General features: G+C 41.2%; 1 protein-coding gene across 3 annotated transcripts in view; it reads left to right on the forward strand.

Annotated features, from left to right (window-relative positions):
* The window catches only part of COL22A1 (collagen type XXII alpha 1 chain), a 232188-nt gene that overhangs the window by 110595 nt on the left and 103391 nt on the right, over window positions 1-18202 (forward strand). For all 3 annotated transcript variants that reach the window (XM_071803774.1, XM_065831575.2, XM_071803775.1), the window contains exons 13-15: window positions 13374-13427; window positions 14949-15002; window positions 16326-16379. In XM_071803774.1, the coding sequence (XP_071659875.1) occupies window positions 13374-13427; window positions 14949-15002; window positions 16326-16379 (162 nt within the window). The remainder of the gene's footprint in view (window positions 1-13373; window positions 13428-14948; window positions 15003-16325; window positions 16380-18202) is intronic.

Below are 18202 nucleotides of genomic sequence, written 5' to 3' on the forward strand. Positions count from 1 at the left end.
CAGATTTGCTGACCTTGAGCAAAGCAACTAGTCTTTGTTCTTGTAAAATGAAGCTGGAGAACCTCTTTGCCCCCAAGCTTTGTGTATCTTGCCTGCTAGATCCATCAGACAAAGGCATAGCTTTTCCTTCTCTCACTTTTCTTCCAAATTGGAGTCATTGCCATTTCTAGGGCTTATGGAAAAGCTGTGGAAACATACCCAGTTACATGTAGTCTATCCACACAAAGCCCTGTACTGTCTTTGCCCCATGGCAGCTGAATATAAGAAAGTTCTGACCTGAAAGCCATCTAACATTTTTTACCCCAGTGCTGTGCTGTCAGCAGGGTTTACCAAATCAGCATGAGTAGAGTGCCTCTGGGTTGGGGCTGGCTAGCAACCAGTAACTTGTGGTACAAGAAAAATGAGCGCAGATCTGCTTGCAAAAGAAGCCTTGGGTATAGCTGGAGTCTGATTTTACGTGCAGGTTCGGCAGTATTTTTAAGGGATGCATTTTGGGACCAGAAAGGCTGTGTGGGTGACTCGGTTGCAGGTAAGACTCAGCCTGGAAGCGGTGTTTTAGACACACAGAACTATGGTAATAATAGAATCATAGAATGGTTTGGGTTGGAAAGGACCTTCAAAGCTTATCTAGCTCATCTAGCTCTTCACCCAAATCATATTGCTCAAAACTCTGTCCAACCTGGCCTTGAATGGCCAGTGATGGGGCATCTGCCACTTCTCTGGACAACCTGAGCCAGTATTTTACCACCCTCATTGTAAAAAAATTTATTCCTTATGTTTAGCTTGATCCTCACCTCCTTTACCATCACCCTTTGTCCTATAGCAACCAGTTCTGCTAAAAAGTCTGTACTCATTTTTCTTGTAGGCCCCTTTTAAGAACTGAAAGGCCACAATAAGGTCTTACTGGAGCCTTATCTTCTCCAGGCTGAACAACCCCAACTCTCAGCCTGTCCTCATGGGAGAGGTGTTTGGGAGTCAGTTCCCTGAGTGTCAGGGTGCAGCAAGGATTAGTTGTGCTCTATGGGAGATGGAGCTGTGAGTGATACCATGGCTGGCAGGGCAGGGACCTCACCAGCCAGAGTTTAATTTATCCTGGAACACCCCAGAGAGGGAACATAGTAGGTCAGTGATGGTAGACAGGTTCATCTGAGGGTCCAGATCACCAGACTGATCTGTGGTGATGAATCAAGTCTAAGTTCAAGCCAGGAAGGTGATTCTACAAGTCACAGTCAGGATTAGCAGGATCCATGTCCAGGATGCTGCAGTGGAGTTTGATGAGGGCCAAAGGTGAGAGTTGAAAAACAGCTTCAGTTCAAAGAGGGGTAACAACCATCTGAGCTTCTGGAAGCAGGATGTGCTCTCTGAGCACTTACACAATGAGGAGCCTGAGCTCGCATGAACTAAGAATTAGTCCTTATGCCTGCAGCTTCCAAATAAAACTAAGTATTGCTCCAAGAGGTAATGTGTGTGTCCTTTTCACTGCTGAAACCTTGAGCCTGGTGCAGGGAAGGTCCTCCATTGAGGCCTTGTTTGGGCTGCTGGGGTGTTCAGACATTGCCAGCAACTCTCAAAATTCTTAAATGTCACCCATGTTGCCCAGAGTTGCCAAGCTAAAGGGTGACTCTGAGGGCCTAGGTAAGCACCGGGAGCCTTTGTGCATCAGCATCCAGGAAGGTGGGCAGGGAGCCTTCAGCCACCACATTTTGACAGTAACAAGATGGGAAAACATCTCCAAGTTTAGAGATACTATTGAACTTGATATTTGAAATCGAAACAAAAAAAAACCCCAACTATCCAGTAGTTGATATTCCTTGGAGACAGTGGCTGTTGAAACATTGCCTCCTAGGGGTTTGGTTCTTAGCACTGAGATCTTAGTTTATTGCAGAATAAAAAATAATGTGAGCATAGCTCAAACTGACCTAGCAATGAAAAGCGAAAGTACAATATCTGCAGGTATTTTTCTTATTGGTGTTTTTTTTTTTTTTTTTTTTTTTTTTGTTCTGGGAATCATTTCTCTTGGGAACCATTCTCAGCTGCTAACTTTATCTGGTTAAGGTCCCTCAGCACTTAAACTCTCAGTCCAGTACTTAAACATCTGTATAATAGCACCTCATCTACTCTAGAAGGCTGTTATGCAGCTCACTGGAGTCATTCATATCTGTGATTTCTTTTATGAATCTTCTGATTAAAAGGTGAGATATATTAATGTTAGTGTCTGCTCTACTGCTCTGAATATGTTTTGAACCCTCTTGTGTATGTGGGCAATTTTGGTCTGCACGTTGAGTATTTTTGAGTTCTCTTAACCGTAGTTAAAGTAAATTCTGCACAGCTAAATAACCGTGGTTTGGAGGAGTTCTTTTTCTTAACGATAATTAGAGGGTTTTAGATAAATTCTGTGGTTTTCTGTGACCCAGAATAACAGCTGCAGATTATAATAAACAACTTGAAGCCAGATCACATACTAATTGTGCATTGTGACAGCTTAATTCTTAGCAGTGCAAGAATACTAGTAACTTTGTTATTTTTTCTTCCATAAACTTGAAAACATTTCTTTATTTTCAGCATTAGGCTCTGACCGACAGGTACATTGCTGGTATATAATGACATCTACTGGCAACCAGAAGCTTGTAAAGTCCTCAGCACTTGTTTCTTTAGAGGATTTCACTGCCAAGATCCACTGTCAGTGTGGAAAGGAAGAACAGGAGAGAGATTTGCCATCTTTGTGCTCCTTCTAATGAAAGAGCTGGGGGTGGGGAAACAGGTTTCCTTGATTCTGTCATTGATAACTGTTTGAATGCAGGATGCTCCTGAGAGTGATATTGCAGTGGATCATATGGGTCCACCTTAAGTGTTCCCTGCCCCTCTCCCTGCTACACATTTTCAAGTCTATCTAGTTAAGACAGATTTTCCCCTTTCCTCTGATGAAAGCTGTTGCCAGGCTGAGTTTTGTTGTTCATGACTGAAATGTGCAGGTGCCTTCTTCATGGGCTCTCTGAAGGTGTAGGGTGAGGGCAGGTGAGACCATGGCAGCAGACCTTTACTTGCCCAGGTACAACCCTGAATATCTTTAATTTCCACTTTTGGATTTCTCAACCTTTTTTGGTAAGCACTACCTAGATAATTTACATCTCCCAAAGTTGACAAGGTCTGTTGTCTCTGGCTCTGACAGAAAGATGGTGATTTGTGTCTCAGAACCTGCTAGGTAATGAACAGGAACGGAGTAGCCAGTGCCAGATGATGAAAATCTGTTGTTTTTTTTTTTTTTCATGGAAAATGTTTTTTTTCCTGGCAAAACAGTGTATGGACCATTACTGGTTGTTTTTTTTTCAGCAGAATCTTATGCATTTGGTGTTGTAAGTGGGTTTGGGTCTCTGGAGACTCAGTTTCTGTTTCTGATTCTGTATCATTGCATACATAGGAGATCATGGACTTAGCTTTTCTGGTTCTTGTACCTCAGTGTTCAAGTAAAATGAGAGGAAAGATCATATGGTTTTAAAGAACTTAAGCATCATCATAGTTTTGTGAACAAATATGTCTGGTTGCACCAGAATGATTTTTAATTTTGGCAAATACTTGACTGAGCAGCCTGTTTGACAGTCAGCAGAATTGTATCACCGCAAGTTATAAGTAGATGGTGATAAGCCTTAAAGCAGGATGTTGTCCACACTTTCTGCATGGCATTTAAAGAGAGATGTGGAGAGATGTTGCTCATGGCAGAGAGCAATGAGAAGAATTTTGCAAATTTAACCATCAGGGAGAGACCAAGGAATGGAGTGTGCAAGGAGGGGAGAAATCATGGACTAGATGATGTGATTAACCTTGAGCAAAAGCTTTCTACATATTTCAGTAAGGCACTGGAATAGATTCTAAGAGGTGAATATGGAATATCAGTAGCAGCAGCTGTTTAAGAGCAAATCAGCACTGGATTTTGGAGTACCCTAAGGTGGTACCCTTCTGGCCTAATGTGCTCTTCTCAGAGCTACTGAAATTTTGAGGCGTGTGTGGCAGTCTGAAGCATCATTTCCCAAATAACAAGTGATATGACAAGAGCAAATGACCTCAAATGGTGCCAAGGGAGGTTTAGGTTGGTAATTAGAAATATTTCTTCATGGAAAGGTTGTCAGGCATTGAAACAGGCTGTCCAAGGAAATGGTGGAGTCACCATCCCTGAAGGGCTTTAGAAGATGCATAGATGAGGTTCTTAGAGATGTGGTTTGGAGGTAGATTTGACAGTGCTAAGATAGCAGTTGGACTTGATGATCTTAAAGGTCTTTTTGAACCAAAATGATTCTATGACCAGGAACTTCCCAGAAGCAGAACAAAAGGAATTAACAGACTTTTCTCACAAGGGAAAATTTTAACCTAGTGTGTAGCAAATCACTCAAAAGACTGGAACTATTTTCTGTGTGTTATTTACAGACGTAAGGACATCAATTAATTAGTGTCATGATACAAGACTGCTTCAGTGAACACAACTCCTCCAGCACTTAGCAAGCTGTTTATCTGGTTCTGAGCTGTGGCAGATGCCAGGAAGGAGCATCAACTTGTACTTTGAGACAAGGAAGTTTTCAGAGAAGAGTTGTTTTGCTTTCCACATTTCAAAATATCTGAAAAAATGGATCTTTTATTGAGAACCCTCTGGCCCTAACCACAAAACCAAGAAAAACTGGAATTTCAGCAACTATTGATTCTGCTTCTGTGAATCCAACTCATTGTAGTCCGGTTTATTTCTCAGGTTATTCTTCTCTGTAGTGGTATAGTGGTACCAACTGATTCCAGGTATCTTCTTCTATTTGGTTTGTTCAATCATAAATTGCTCTGCAAACAATTTGACTGTTTCTCAATTTACAGATTTCATCAGTTGATTGAGCAACTCTTCTACCTGTTGAACAAAAGTATTTCAAATACGACAGCTTCCCTCTGTTCTCTCCTGTTCTCCCTCTGTTGCAGAGGTAGATGGTTTCTCAAAGCAAGTACTTCACTTGGGGCAGTCTTGATTATAGGTGAACCAGCAGGTCAACATTGTGAAAGGTGTCTCAGTTTTTCAGAAATTCTTTGACTAGGGAGTGTCATGATGGGGGTGCAAATAGTAGGAATATAATGAACAGAATCTTGGATGCCAATTACAGCTTTGATTTCTTTATGACGTCTCCAGTCTATCCTGAAATCTACAGTGACCTTGATCAGGTTATAGCTGGTTTCCAAATCAATAGGTTCTGATGCATCTTATGTGCTGCAGTGCCAAGTTTGTGGGTGACCATGTGTCAAATTAACTGACACACACCTGTTGTTTTGCCTATTTTGATGCAAAGATGGAGCATCAGGTTTCTTCAAAGAAAGATATCTGCTGATATCCCTCAAAAATGATACACCTGCTCTCCCCAGGAGAACATTCAATGACTAGAATCATAGGATGAAGAATCGGAAGGGCTCTTCTGGTGTCCTGATAGGGCCCATGATGTTCATTATAAGACTCAAGGGTTCAGAAGCCCTTGAAAAACAAGGTCTCCAGAATTTCTCCTGGGAAAGTACATTTTGGAGTCAATTGACTTCTATGCAATGCATTGAATAAAATCTTTACTGTGTTTGCAGTATAAAAATTGCCCACAACTATTGTTTAACCAGCTTTCTGTGTACTGGACTGGGTCTCCTGATAGACTAGCCAAACCTATGAGTTCTACTGGCCCCTGTGAATCATATCCACCTGGGCTTTCTGTTTATTGAATCCAAATGTGATACAGAGCCAGCAGTAAACTCCAAGTTGAGACGAATGTCTTATTTCTTGTGGAAGCAGAAGATAGTGCCAGTTTTGGTGTCAAATTTGCCAAGATATTAATAGGGTTTTAGCATCATTAAGCTAATAGAATCCTGCATCTGTGCATTGGAGAGCGGCAGTCATTTGTGCTACCTGTCTGGTCAGCAGCTTTCGAAAATGGAGGGGTGGCATATATCCACTGCCTCTCAGTTGATCTGTATATCATCCCTGCCTTTTTATTAAAATCTCTGGCTTACCACTCTAAAAACAGACAGACCCCCACAAAAATTAGAATATTTTTCAAGGAAAATTTATCTTGTCCAGCTGCTGGTGACAACCTTGTACAATATCTTACACTTCAACCTCCTCAAGCTGGTAGCTCCCAAACGGGAAAACAAACAAACAAACAAAAAAACACTAAAAAAGAAAGATACTACATTCTGCCAGTCTCATGTGGTCTGTTGGAAGTGCTTTCAGTCATTTGAAGGCCACACTCAACTTGTGACGTCTCTTCTGTCCTCCTCTTTTCTCATCAAACAGTTCAGCCTCTACCATGGATCAGCAGTATGCCGCTTTCTCATGGTCTTCTAGTTTATTCTTTGTGAGCATCAGGTTTTCAAGCTAAGTGCAGTCGAAAGAGACAGGAGAGAGAAAGAATAAACTTATGGTTATGGCACTGACCTAGGACACAAGAGTGACTTTACATCCTTGTCCCAGACTCTGTGACCTTCCATATGTCTTCTGCTCAGTTGTACGTCTGACTCATCACCCTCATGAGATGAAAGCAATATTACAGTTGCTATAACTTTATTCTCATTTCACAGGGATGCTGTGAGGTTAATTAACAAAGAAGAGAGTGGTGTGTTAATGGTGAAGTGGTAACACTGTGCAGTTCAATTTTGTTTCTGTTTCCATTTCATCTTGCCACGTTTGTTCTGTTTCTCTTCAGCTCTTTCTGTTTTGTCTCCTGCCTTGGTACAGATGCCCTGGTTCACCCAGCTGTCAATATGTTGACTGTGTGATTCATGGGGTTCTGCTTGGCAGATTTTTGAAGGTCTCCAAATGACACCTTTATTGATGTTTTGTAACAGGGTTAGAAATTTTTATTTCATGTTAGGATTAGAAAAGTGGCGCTTTTGTGGTAGATGTAGACCAGTTTGGAAGAGAAAATAAAGAAAATGTACAGATTTGACCTTAGAATGATCTATCTTCTGTCATTTGCTCTGCAAGCTGAAGGAAAAGTCCAGTGAATTACTTGAATTTGACAGGCAAATGAGAATCTAGCTGTGTATTTTGGAGTGATTTTCCCCCATTATTTTCTTGTTTAGTTCACTCTCATTTCCTTTAACGTAGGCCACAACCCAGAGTTTGAAGTAAAATATGTGATTATAGGCCACAGCTGTTCTCGAGTTGGAAGAAATATTTGTAAACTTGGCAGCTGCTTTAGGAGCTCCAAGTGGAGGAGAGAAAAGCTGTTAAACTTGAGTAGATTGCTTAAAAGCATTACTGAGGGATTATTCCTTTGTGTGCCTTTGATGTCTCCCTAGGCTCACGTATTATAGTACTGGATTGTTCTGTCTCTGTATCTTTCCATATATCTGTAGATCCCTTCTCCATTTTAGGTCTTTTTTTTTTTTTTTTTTTTTTCAAATAAATTCTACTAGGAGGGTGGATATGGCAAAATCCCTGTATTAGTTGTTCCCAGTCTGAGGAAACATGTAATCTAACAATTAGGTTATCATCTGCTTTTAAATTCAATAGTTATCTTCCTTCAGCCATCTGAGGATCTACATGATATATAGATATAATCTGGTCACAGATCCATGTGCATAATGTTCAGGTAGCTTTTTGGGGTATTGAGGCTCAATATAACCCCAGTGAGACGAATCATTCGATAATGTGCAACAAATTAAACTAAATGTGCATATGGTGAACAGGTAGTGGAAGATTTAAAAATACCCAACAAACAACAAAAAAAACCCCACCCCAGCAAACATAAAACCTTCATGACCATAGAGGGATCACTAACCTAGAGCTGGCATGATCTGGTAAATCTATGTGATGCTGGTGTACTAGGAAGATATCTTTGCTCAAATGTAGACATAGGATAACTATGCTGATATACACAAGCTAATTTAGGAACCTGTATGGGTGTGCCTATACTTCCCCAGCTCACCTCTGCATTTTCAATGGATGTTATGCTTGAAGCCAAAGGGTGCATCTTTATTCTTCATCAGCCCAATACTCCATGTGCTCATGTAAGCCATGCTTTGACACCCCTCGAGAAGGACAGAAGTAGTGCTTAGACCTTGCTCTATATCCTTTGATTTGATTTGAACACCTCCATTAAAAAGTAAATACAAGCAAATTTGAAATTCTATCGTATTTACTGAATTCTGCCTAAACTTGTTGCTTTAGCATGGCTCAGAAAACCTTTCTAATTTGGTTGCAGAATTTATATAAATTCCTTGAGGAAGGAAAAATGGAGTTTTCACAGGGATTTGTCTAGTACTACATCCTATGAGCTTGCAGTATTCAGTATTTTGGGAGCTTTTTAAGCCAAGCTGTCATATTTGTTAATGCATTTCCTTGAAGGTACAACTAACTACACATACAAGTTTTTGTCCACAAAACTATTGACCAATGAAGCAATGAGTTGCCCTACCTAAAGTGTAAAACTACTCCAGATAATGTAGGCTAAGCCTAAGAGAGGCTGCCTTAGCAACTATTCTCTGTTCACCTCCTTATCAGTAGTCGCTTCTGATTTTACTGCTTTTTCCCATTTCACTGATCCTTGTTACCTTCCTATTCTGGTCCAGAAAGGGACAGCCTTCCAAGTCCAGATATTCATAAAGTTGATGGGTGGCAGCAGAAATGCATGGCATAAACAAGATAGGTGTGGTTTACATGTCACCACCAGATTCTCACTGTGATGAAGCTGGGAACGCAGCCAGCCTGTGTGTACACAGTATTATTTTTATCTCTTTCAGTGGTACGGCCAGGTTTGGCTTTGGTGCAAGAAATGTAATGAGCTTTTCTCCCTCAGCTCTTAATCCCAGCTGCTGAAGCTTCCCCATTTACCCACTATGGTGCCTGGATCCTTCAGCCCAGTGCACTTATCATAGAATCATTTTGGTTGGAAGAGACCCTCAAGATCATTGAGTTATGCAAACTGTGTCTGCCTGGCAGCTATTTCACTGGCCTGTGCTCTCTGCCTCTACTATTTCTTTGTAATATTTACACACTATCTGCAATTTTAAACTGATATTTGGAATGTAGTAACCATCATTTAATGCTTATTCATACAGTGTCCTGCGAAGTGACCCAAGTAAGGGACAAATGCAACATAGTTGTAATTCAAATAATTGTAGAATAACAACTGAAAAGCAAAAAAAACGGCATTTGTAGAAACATGCAGTATACTCGCAGTCTGTGTCAGTAAATCACTTCAGTGCTTGCATTATCTGCCTGCCCTTTCTTGTTTGGCAGTATCTGCTTCCATGTGACTGACTGTGCTTCAGAGCTATATCAAAAAAAAGTCCTCTGGTTGCTTTAGATCAGATGGCAGCTTGCCAAATCTAAGCCCTTTTGACAAATATTTTGTCAACGGTGAGCTAATGAACGTGTTTATTCTCTTGCTAACTCTGGTGGAAATGTTCAATCAAAGGCCACTGGCTGTGCAGCAGAGGATAAAACTAAACATAGGTGGCTTAATTTCCAGTGGGTAAGAAAAACACAGTACACCCAAGAGCCTGAAAAGGGGAAAGTAGTCAGGAAAATCTGCTGCCTTGCTTTTGAGCTCAGTGGCTGAAGTTGTGACCTCCCCAGAAAATGCTCCTCTTGAACAATGTTATTTCAAGCCCCTGTGATTTCTGATTTCCTCTTTGTCTAATTTTGTCATTTTCTAATCACAATTTTCCCTGGATTTATGAAGTGGTTTCCAGGAGAGATGTGCTGGCAGAGCCCCTCTATCCACAAGTGCTAGAGAGAGAGGTGAGCTCCTTTGCTAACCCAACACACCCAGCTGGAGGTGTTGAGGGGAGGGAACAGGCACCTTTTGGCTACAGCAGCATTTTCTTAGTGCAATGCTTAGGATTTTAATCTGATTCAAAAAATCTGGTGCACAAATGAAGAAGTGATCGTTCTGCCATGCAGTTCATGAAGTTGGTTGGTTAGGAAAAAAAAAGAAAAAGGTTGCTTAGTGAAGTAAGTTGCTCTGGCAACATGACTCCATTCCAGTTATCTGCATCCTCAGTGTGGGTTCTGGCAGCTGGCTGTGAGTTAAGGGTGCGAGCTGTTGGTTGCTTTCCTGTCCCTGCCTGTCACCGCTCCTTTGGCACAGCACCGATGCTTTTCTGTTTTCCTGCTCTCTTCCACTCCTTCAGGCTACACATTTTACTTCAGGAATGTGAGAGTTTTGACACAGGCAAGACAACCTCTCCTTGTGATTTTACTGAGGTTCAAACAGCTCCTGAATTTACCGTTAGCCTGACAGCGTTGTCCCTGAGTGAGGGACACAAAGCAGCGAGACAGGGCTAATGGGGGGTCAGTGAAAGGAGCGAAGTAGGACTCCTTTCCATTCCCTATCCTGGCGGAGTTCAGTGGAGGTTCCCCAGGAGGCGTTAAACCTGTCTAGGTTGCTTCTGCACAGTTTTCTTCTTGGGGAGGAGCTGATAAAGCTGGTGGATACTCAAACATTTCCACTGCAAACTGGTAAAACTCTCTAGCTTTGTTTCCAGTGAAGAGTCAGCTCTCTGATGGGCTGTTTGATGTGTGGCAGTGCTGGGCTTTGCTGGATCACATATTCCTGAGCACAGTGCATCCCCAAAACCCCTATTCCCTGCTTGGTGACTTCGGAGCAGATCAGCAGGTGGCAGATCAAGGTGACCAGCTCTTAAAGCAATCTTCTTTTCACTAGTTTTCTCTAAGCAGAAACTCAGGCATGGACTCCAGAAATTCTTCTTAAATAATATATTTGTAAAGCACAGTGTTGAGAGTGGCTTGAACTGGGTGCTGCCGGAAGAGGGACCTCAAGCAAAGAAAACCTTGGCAACTACACCCTTACAATCTAAGCTTTCCATCCCTTGTGTGTCAATTTGGGCCATTTGTAAAATTAGAGTCTGGGGTCTCCCTGTTCTTCATTGGATCTCTTAATTTTCACCATGCTGGCCTTTCCTTATTTCTATAGGTAGTTGTATGTACTATACCGACCATACTGGATTTCAGTTCTAGGTGTCCAGCAGTTGCTATTTTGCACCTCCATCTGGGAGGAAAAATAAGTCCTTGGCAATAACCAAAACATTCTTCTGTTTCCCGTCTTCTTTTAGGCATGCCATTCTGTTTCTCTATTTATATCTGGGCATACAACTTCTGCTGACAATGAAAATCTCCCTTATCTTCTTGCTTGAGCAGACCCTGGGCTCTTCTTTGCTTAATGAGGCAGAAAGTTCAAAAGTTCACAGCTTGTGGCCTAAGCAAACTTACTTATGCTAAGTGACTTATGCTAAGCAGATTCTATGTAATCAGTTTCTAAACAAGTTCTACAGTTCCTAACACCAGCTTCATCTGGTGTATATGGTCACCAAGTGGGAGAGACTCCATGGTGTTTTCTTGCAAATGCCATAGAATCATTTTGGTTGAAAGAGACCCTCAAGATCATTAAGTCCGACCATTAACCCAACACTGTCACTAAACCATGTCCTTATGAACCTTATCTACACATCTTTTAAACTCCTCCAGGGATGGTGACTCAACTACTTACCTGGGCAGTCAGTTATAATGCTCAACAACCCTTTCCGTGAAGAATTTTTTCCTAATATCCATTCAGTCTCTTGGCTGTGAGGGTCAACAGACCTGCTCTGGGCTTCAAATCTTTGTGGGCAGCTGCTCAATGTCTGTTAAAAGGACAAAATCACACTGATTTAGTTAAATAAAAAATGCAAAAGGAAAAGCCTTTTTCTCTTCCCGGGATGCCATTGGCTCAGGAGGCAAGTTGCCATTTGCATCTGGGAAGAGGAAGTTTTTAACACCGAATTGGATAAACCCTGAGGAACTTGGTCTGAATTAACTGTTGATGGTGCTTTGTGTGGGAGGTTAGGCTAGATACCTTAGAGATCCTGTCCAGCATGAATGGCTCTATGAACACTGCATCAAATTTATTAACTGATTCTAGCATTAATTCATTCAGTTGTTCCAAATAGTTGTTGCCTCATGGATGAAAAACAAAAAAGGAGAAAGGCAAGAGAAAAAGCTAATTAACTTCATTTAATTTGCATAGAAAAAATAGAAATCATTCTCCTACCTATGCTGCACACTTTTCCATGGAACAGCAGTTCCTTCAGGTTATATTGACCTCTTAGAGCAAACGATTTCCTTAAAAATCACATCGGCTATTTGATGGGTTTTCTATCTCATTAGGGAGGTGCATCGCAAATTCTAGACAGAGTGCTTCATGAAGGTTCAGTTAGCAAGAAACGTAATTATAAAAGTATCTAATGACTTTAATTTGCATATACAGCACAGATACTTTCCAGATACTATCTTTTATTAACCTTTAAGTGTCAAATATGTCTATAAATAAATAAGACTCTACTTTGTCTGACACTGACTGGAACCTTGCCCTGGGAATACATCCATCTAAGTCTGCTGGGCTACTCATGCAGGAAAAAATGGACACATATAAGACTGAGTGTGGCAGAATTTAGCCTGAATTTATCTGCATATTTAGGTTGTCCTTAGGTATATATACAGGCAACTTAGAGATATGTGCGCCAACTGCTTAGTAACTTCAATTGTCTTTCGACAGGATTCTTCTATGTTATTAGTTTTCTTACAAAAGCTGATGGGGAAAAAGCTCTAAGTTGCTTAACCCTGCTTTGTGGCATCTCATTTGCCAGCAGTGTTAGTGGCTTTACATTCCATATATGGATGTCCACTGTTTTGGGTGGCAGAGGCACTTGCGTCAACATCTCTTATAAATTCCAGCAAGGCTGGAAACTGGGTGCCATCAGTTGGAGCATGAACATGCAGGACATACATTGTCAGGCTGCTGGATTGTGGCCAAGCATAATCCTGATCCATTCACAGAGCTCTGGCTGAAACCGACTCTGAATCTTTAGGGAAGTTCTATTGACTATGAGAAGTACTTATTGATAAAGTCTAAGCGGAGTGGATTCCAGAGTTACATTTTAGCCTGATTTTAGCTTAAAAAGATACATATATGCATATATCCCAAATTTGTTCTTTTTGGAGATTTGACCATGACAAATTTCAAGTCCCTGTGCTTTGAAATGTGGCAACAGGAAGTTCCCTCAGTGAATTGGTTTTGTGCTTCAAATGCTTCTATTTAACCAGACTAGGTTTCTAATCTTGCTCTTGGAAAAGACTGGTTCTGGATGGTATGTACAAAAAGTGGGGGCAGGAAGGGATCAGCCAGAGGAAGACTTTTGAATGGGAAATTGAAAGTGAACCTGTTCAAATATGACTGAGAACAGCATCGTTACAGCGAGAAGTCGACCGCAAATCTCAACAGATGATAACTATGCTGTCTAAAATACACAAATATACCACTGGATGATATGACGTTTCATATGAGCTGTTTTTTCCACTGGTGTTGTAGGGTGACGAAGGGCTCCCTGGCTTTCCTGGACTGAAAGGGGATAAAGGAGAAAAAGTAAGTCCAAGTCTTTATTAATTACATTGTGAAAAATTTCAGAGTTTATAAAGCTGTTGTGGAAGGCTAATGGAAACAGGTCACCTTCTGAGTTTTGTTTTACCTCTGTGTTTTCTGGTTTTGTGTTAGCAAGGTGCTAAGGAAAGGAGATTATGGTATTGCACTATTTTTTGGCAAAGTGTACCTTAGAATCTGTAAGCAGCTTGATGATGCTCAGCTATACTTGACAAACATGTGGAGATCTCAAAGTCATGAACTTTGTCTAAACTTTGTAAAACTCTGGAACAGAATAGAAGAGTGAAACAGAATAGAAGCTCAGTGCTAATGCCTCCACATACAAAACCAGTAGAGTTTCTTCTTGAAAGGCCAAATATCATCTTGTCCTTTTTTGCACTGAACATAAATAACTTTTATATTGAGGTGACATTTAGCTGCTTTACTGTGTCATCATCTAAACAAAAAAATATTCTGCACTAAACTTGCTCTGTTTGTCAGAAACACCTTAAACATCATTTTCAGGAGGGATTTTAGGAATTTAATTGTTTTCCACCTCTTGTAAAATAACAAATGTTCAGGATAGGAAGGCAAGACCGTCTACAAGTAATACGCATCAAACCAGCTCAGTTTAATCAGAGCCTAGAATGGCAATTTGCTGCGCTCATGTCCGTTTCTCATTTGAGACTTATTTTACAATGCACTCATAAAGAAACTGCTGCAGTGCCTTGAAGTGAAAACACCAAGCCGGTTCCTCACCATGTGCATCAGCTTACCTGTTCTGCATCTGCTCTCTTTCCATTCCCCATTTCTTCTTTAAATTGCCAGCTGCATGCAACAAAACTTGCCTTTTCTCTGTGTTTTCTGCAGTTCCTGTTAGATGTGGTGCTGCCAGTCTCAATATGTTTAGTCCAATTCATCCTGGTGCATAGCAAGGTTTAGAAAGCTGTTCCTGTTTTTTGTTGTGTATTTGTTTTCTATGGCTTTGCACATTCACAGCTCTGAGACTCACTTCTTGGCGGCCAGGGCAGTTCCTGAGGGCTGCTTGAGTTTTTCAAGACTTCTGTTTGTTTTCAGGCTTGTTACTTACGTGCATTATAGCTGTACCAGGAGACTGAGCTTTGGGATGGATGCTGTACAAGCATGGACTTAAAAAAAAATATATATTAAAAACCGAATGAGTATTTAGTGACAAAACAGCAAGTTTTTGAGACAATAGAATGCTGGACAGAGACTGAGGGTGATGTTATTAAGAGGGCTCAATGGTTGCATGTCTAATTAGCTGCAGAGCTTTTATATTAATTTATTCTTAAATGAGTTAAGTGGTCAAGAGTGCCACAGCCAACAGCTTATCCGTTTACCATAGTGTGTTAATGTCAGCAGCAGCTCCTTTAGAGACTGTAAATATAGATGTTTTCATTGAAATTATTCTCCACATTCCTTATTCTTGTCTTGATGCCTTACTCATATTCTTGCACTTCAATGGTTGTTAATACTGTTTTGATGACAATCCTGTTTTTGTTACAGGGGTCCCTGGGCTCACCTGGTCCCCCTGGGAAGGATGGAGCAAAAGGAGAAGCTGTAAGCCTTTTTGTTCCTCACACATAATCCTTGCCTTTCAGTGCAAGGAAGGCAGCGAAAATCAATCTGTATTGAGTGGAATGTGTCTTGGGGATTTGTTTGTCCATTTGAGAAGCGGCAGAAACAAATGGCAGGAGGTTAATAGCCCCAGCACTTTCCCTCGCATGTTTGCAGTGATGGCAAGTGTCGTATGGATTAGCCACTGTAAGAGGCTCCCAGAGCAGCTCTGTGACTGTTCATTAAGAAGGGAAAGGTGACAGTCATGGCAGCCTGTGGTTTGGGACCCAATGCTGCGGCTTTGTTGGTTAATAGCTGCAGCTGCAGAGCTTGACCATTTGTTTTAAGTCTGGCAAAGAGTCATTGCCTGGTGGGACCATCTTGTGCTTCCACAACAGAGAGAGGTGAGAGAAATAGATGCATCAGTCACAGAAACAAGGACCTCAGCTCCACTTGTGCACTGCTAAAAGCTAAGAGCAAAGGAAGAGCTGCAAGGTTAGCTCAAAGAAGGATGAAGCAGACCAAATATTGCCTTTAGGCGGACTACATTTGAGGTATAAAACCACAAACACATTTTCCAGAAACTTATATAAGTGTGTTTTATAGATTTCCCTCCTTTCTCCTTGTTTGATCATCATCTCTTTGAATTGTTGTCATCCTGATGGTGGATTATCATCTTATTCACTGTCACTTTGTTGCAGTCATTTGGTACTGACTGGCAGGACTTGGGGAAAGGACTCTTTGGGAGGTCAGGCACATGCAAAAGTAATGGTTCACAGCAGACAAACTCTTTTTTTTCCCGACACATCCTGTACCACACTGTCTCACTTTGGAAAAACTGTGATAATTTCCTATGCAGCTTCTATAACCGATGCAACTTCATCACATCAGACATGGCTCAGTCTGAGATCAGACAGTAACTTGAACTTGAACTTGCAGAATTTCCTACAGGACGTGTTTAATGCACTTGAAGGGTCACTATTCAAGAGCAAATGCATTATTCTGTCTCCAAGGAATCCACATTTGTAGATTGCAGTTGATGCAAACTGTTTATAATGAAGGGAATTAAATTTTTGGCTACTTAGGTAGCTGAATTTGAAGAACATAAGATAAGCTTTCTCAGTTTCCAGTTTGACTCTTTCTGCTTTTATTTTTGCAAAGAAAACATAATGCAAACTTTCAGATCTCTAGATAGTGGTACACAGGTCTGTAGATATTGGATAGAACTTCAATTTCTAAAACTGTATGTAGTGACTACTTTGAGCTCTGTTGGCCATTATGTAATAAAATATTAGCTTTTACCTTTAAAATTGCTGTTGCTTGCAGGGTGAACCAGGACAGCCAGGAGCATTTGGACTGCCTGGGCCACCAGGTCCAAAGGTAAGCTTCCATTTCTCCTTTACATGGACTAACTTTTTATATGTGTTGATTGCTTTTTGTTTATGACTTTTGATATTCTCACTGGTGAATGATGAAAATCAGAATGCTCAGTTTCATCGGGAATCTGCTGAAGTATTAGCTATTGGGCAAGATGTAAAAAGAAGAAATACTTTTCATTCAATCAATAGCATAGATAGAGAAGGTGAAGAGAACACGTTTTGGGGCTCATAAGCCTTTCTTCATGTCTTAAGTAAGCCTTCCTGACTCTCACAAAGATGCAGGTGAGAATTATTATCCCTACTCTACAAGTGGAAAGAAAAATCATCACAGAGAAATCCTAGCCTGGATGATTGCCTACTTTGGGAACTTCAGTTTTGCACCAGCAGACAGTGGCAAAGTGATACAGAGCTTCAGACAATGCTTACATCACTGGGTTTTCTTCAAATAATGTGCTTCTGAATGGGGATCTGTTGAAACTTGGCTGAGCATTAGAAATGTGCCTAAATTTTGAAGCCCTTTTCATGAGCAATTCCTTGACCTCCTTTCTAAGTCTCCACTGTCCTTGCCTTCTTCCCTGGTTACTGAAGGGATAACTACTTATCTACTGTTTTCTAACACAAAAAGTAGATGGTACATTAGATTGACAAGTGTGTTTTCAGGGGCATCATGCACAGCAAGTTCAGCTCAGGCTGTGAAAGGTGCTGCAAGGTCAACAGACTGATTGCTCAAGCTTATTTTATGCAGTTCTGGGTTATTTGAGCAACACATCTTTCTGGAAGAGCCATATCTGGTCATGTAAACCTCCCATTGGATTCACTGTTGCTTTTGTCCTCAAACAGGACATAAGCACCTGAACACCTTGCCAGATGTACTCCTCATTGTCACTTGGCTCTGATGAGAGGACTCTATGAAGAAGTTCATTTATATAGTTCCTTCTGGGTTCCTCAACTATGGAGAGGTGCTTTTTCCAATGTCTTTTTTTTTTCACAAAGGGAAATGCTCATCGTTTTCTAAAGTCTCATCAGGAGAGAATCAAAACTAATGGTGTGTTTGTGGATTAGTGGAAATACTTGACAACCATCCCATGGTTCTCTGCAGGAACCATGTTGCCTTCAGCAACAGGAAGAGGTTGACTGTGGAAGGGGGGACAACTGACAGCTAACAAAGCAGGGCTGGGCTGGGCCGGGTGGAGGCACTCTGGATATTGTTTTATCCTTTAGCGGGATTTGGGAGCGGATGAAATGAGCCGGATTCATCACCCACAACCCCTGTCAGTGGCATCTCTCCTATTGTATAAATAAATAGGTATTTTCTCTCTGTCTTGCACATTTCCCATAGTGGAATTACAAACCAGTAGTCTATATGATGGTCTTTGTGGTGTGAAGCTCCTCACCCTGGCTTTGCAAAGCTTTTACAAGCCAAGCTAAACTGAGGCACCTACATCTACTTCCACAAGGGCTTGATCCTGGAAAATGCTCCCTATTTCCCACCAGCATCATCAGGCTCATACAGTTCAGCCAAGAAATGAGGCAATGCTGAATAGAAGTCCGGCACTATGGGCTGGACAGGATAAGTGCTGGTGGGGCTGGACCTAAAGATGTCTGACTAGACAGTGCCAAATGCTCCCAGGGAAGAGGTGAGCTTGGCTAACCCCAGCCTCTCTGCTACGTTGGCTGAATATAAAGCGATCCTGTGCTTTCACAGTGGCACTTATTTACTTTAACAGATGTTCTGGCTATATGCAGTGTCCTTGAGCTGAATTCTGGCCTGAGCTATTTTAAGAAACAATCCTGACTTTGCTGACAGGGTTTTAAAACCTAAAA

The sequence above is a fragment of the Patagioenas fasciata genome, chromosome 2, assembly GCF_037038585.1.
Source record: "Patagioenas fasciata isolate bPatFas1 chromosome 2, bPatFas1.hap1, whole genome shotgun sequence".
NCBI classification, from domain to species: Eukaryota; Metazoa; Chordata; class Aves; order Columbiformes; family Columbidae; genus Patagioenas; species Patagioenas fasciata.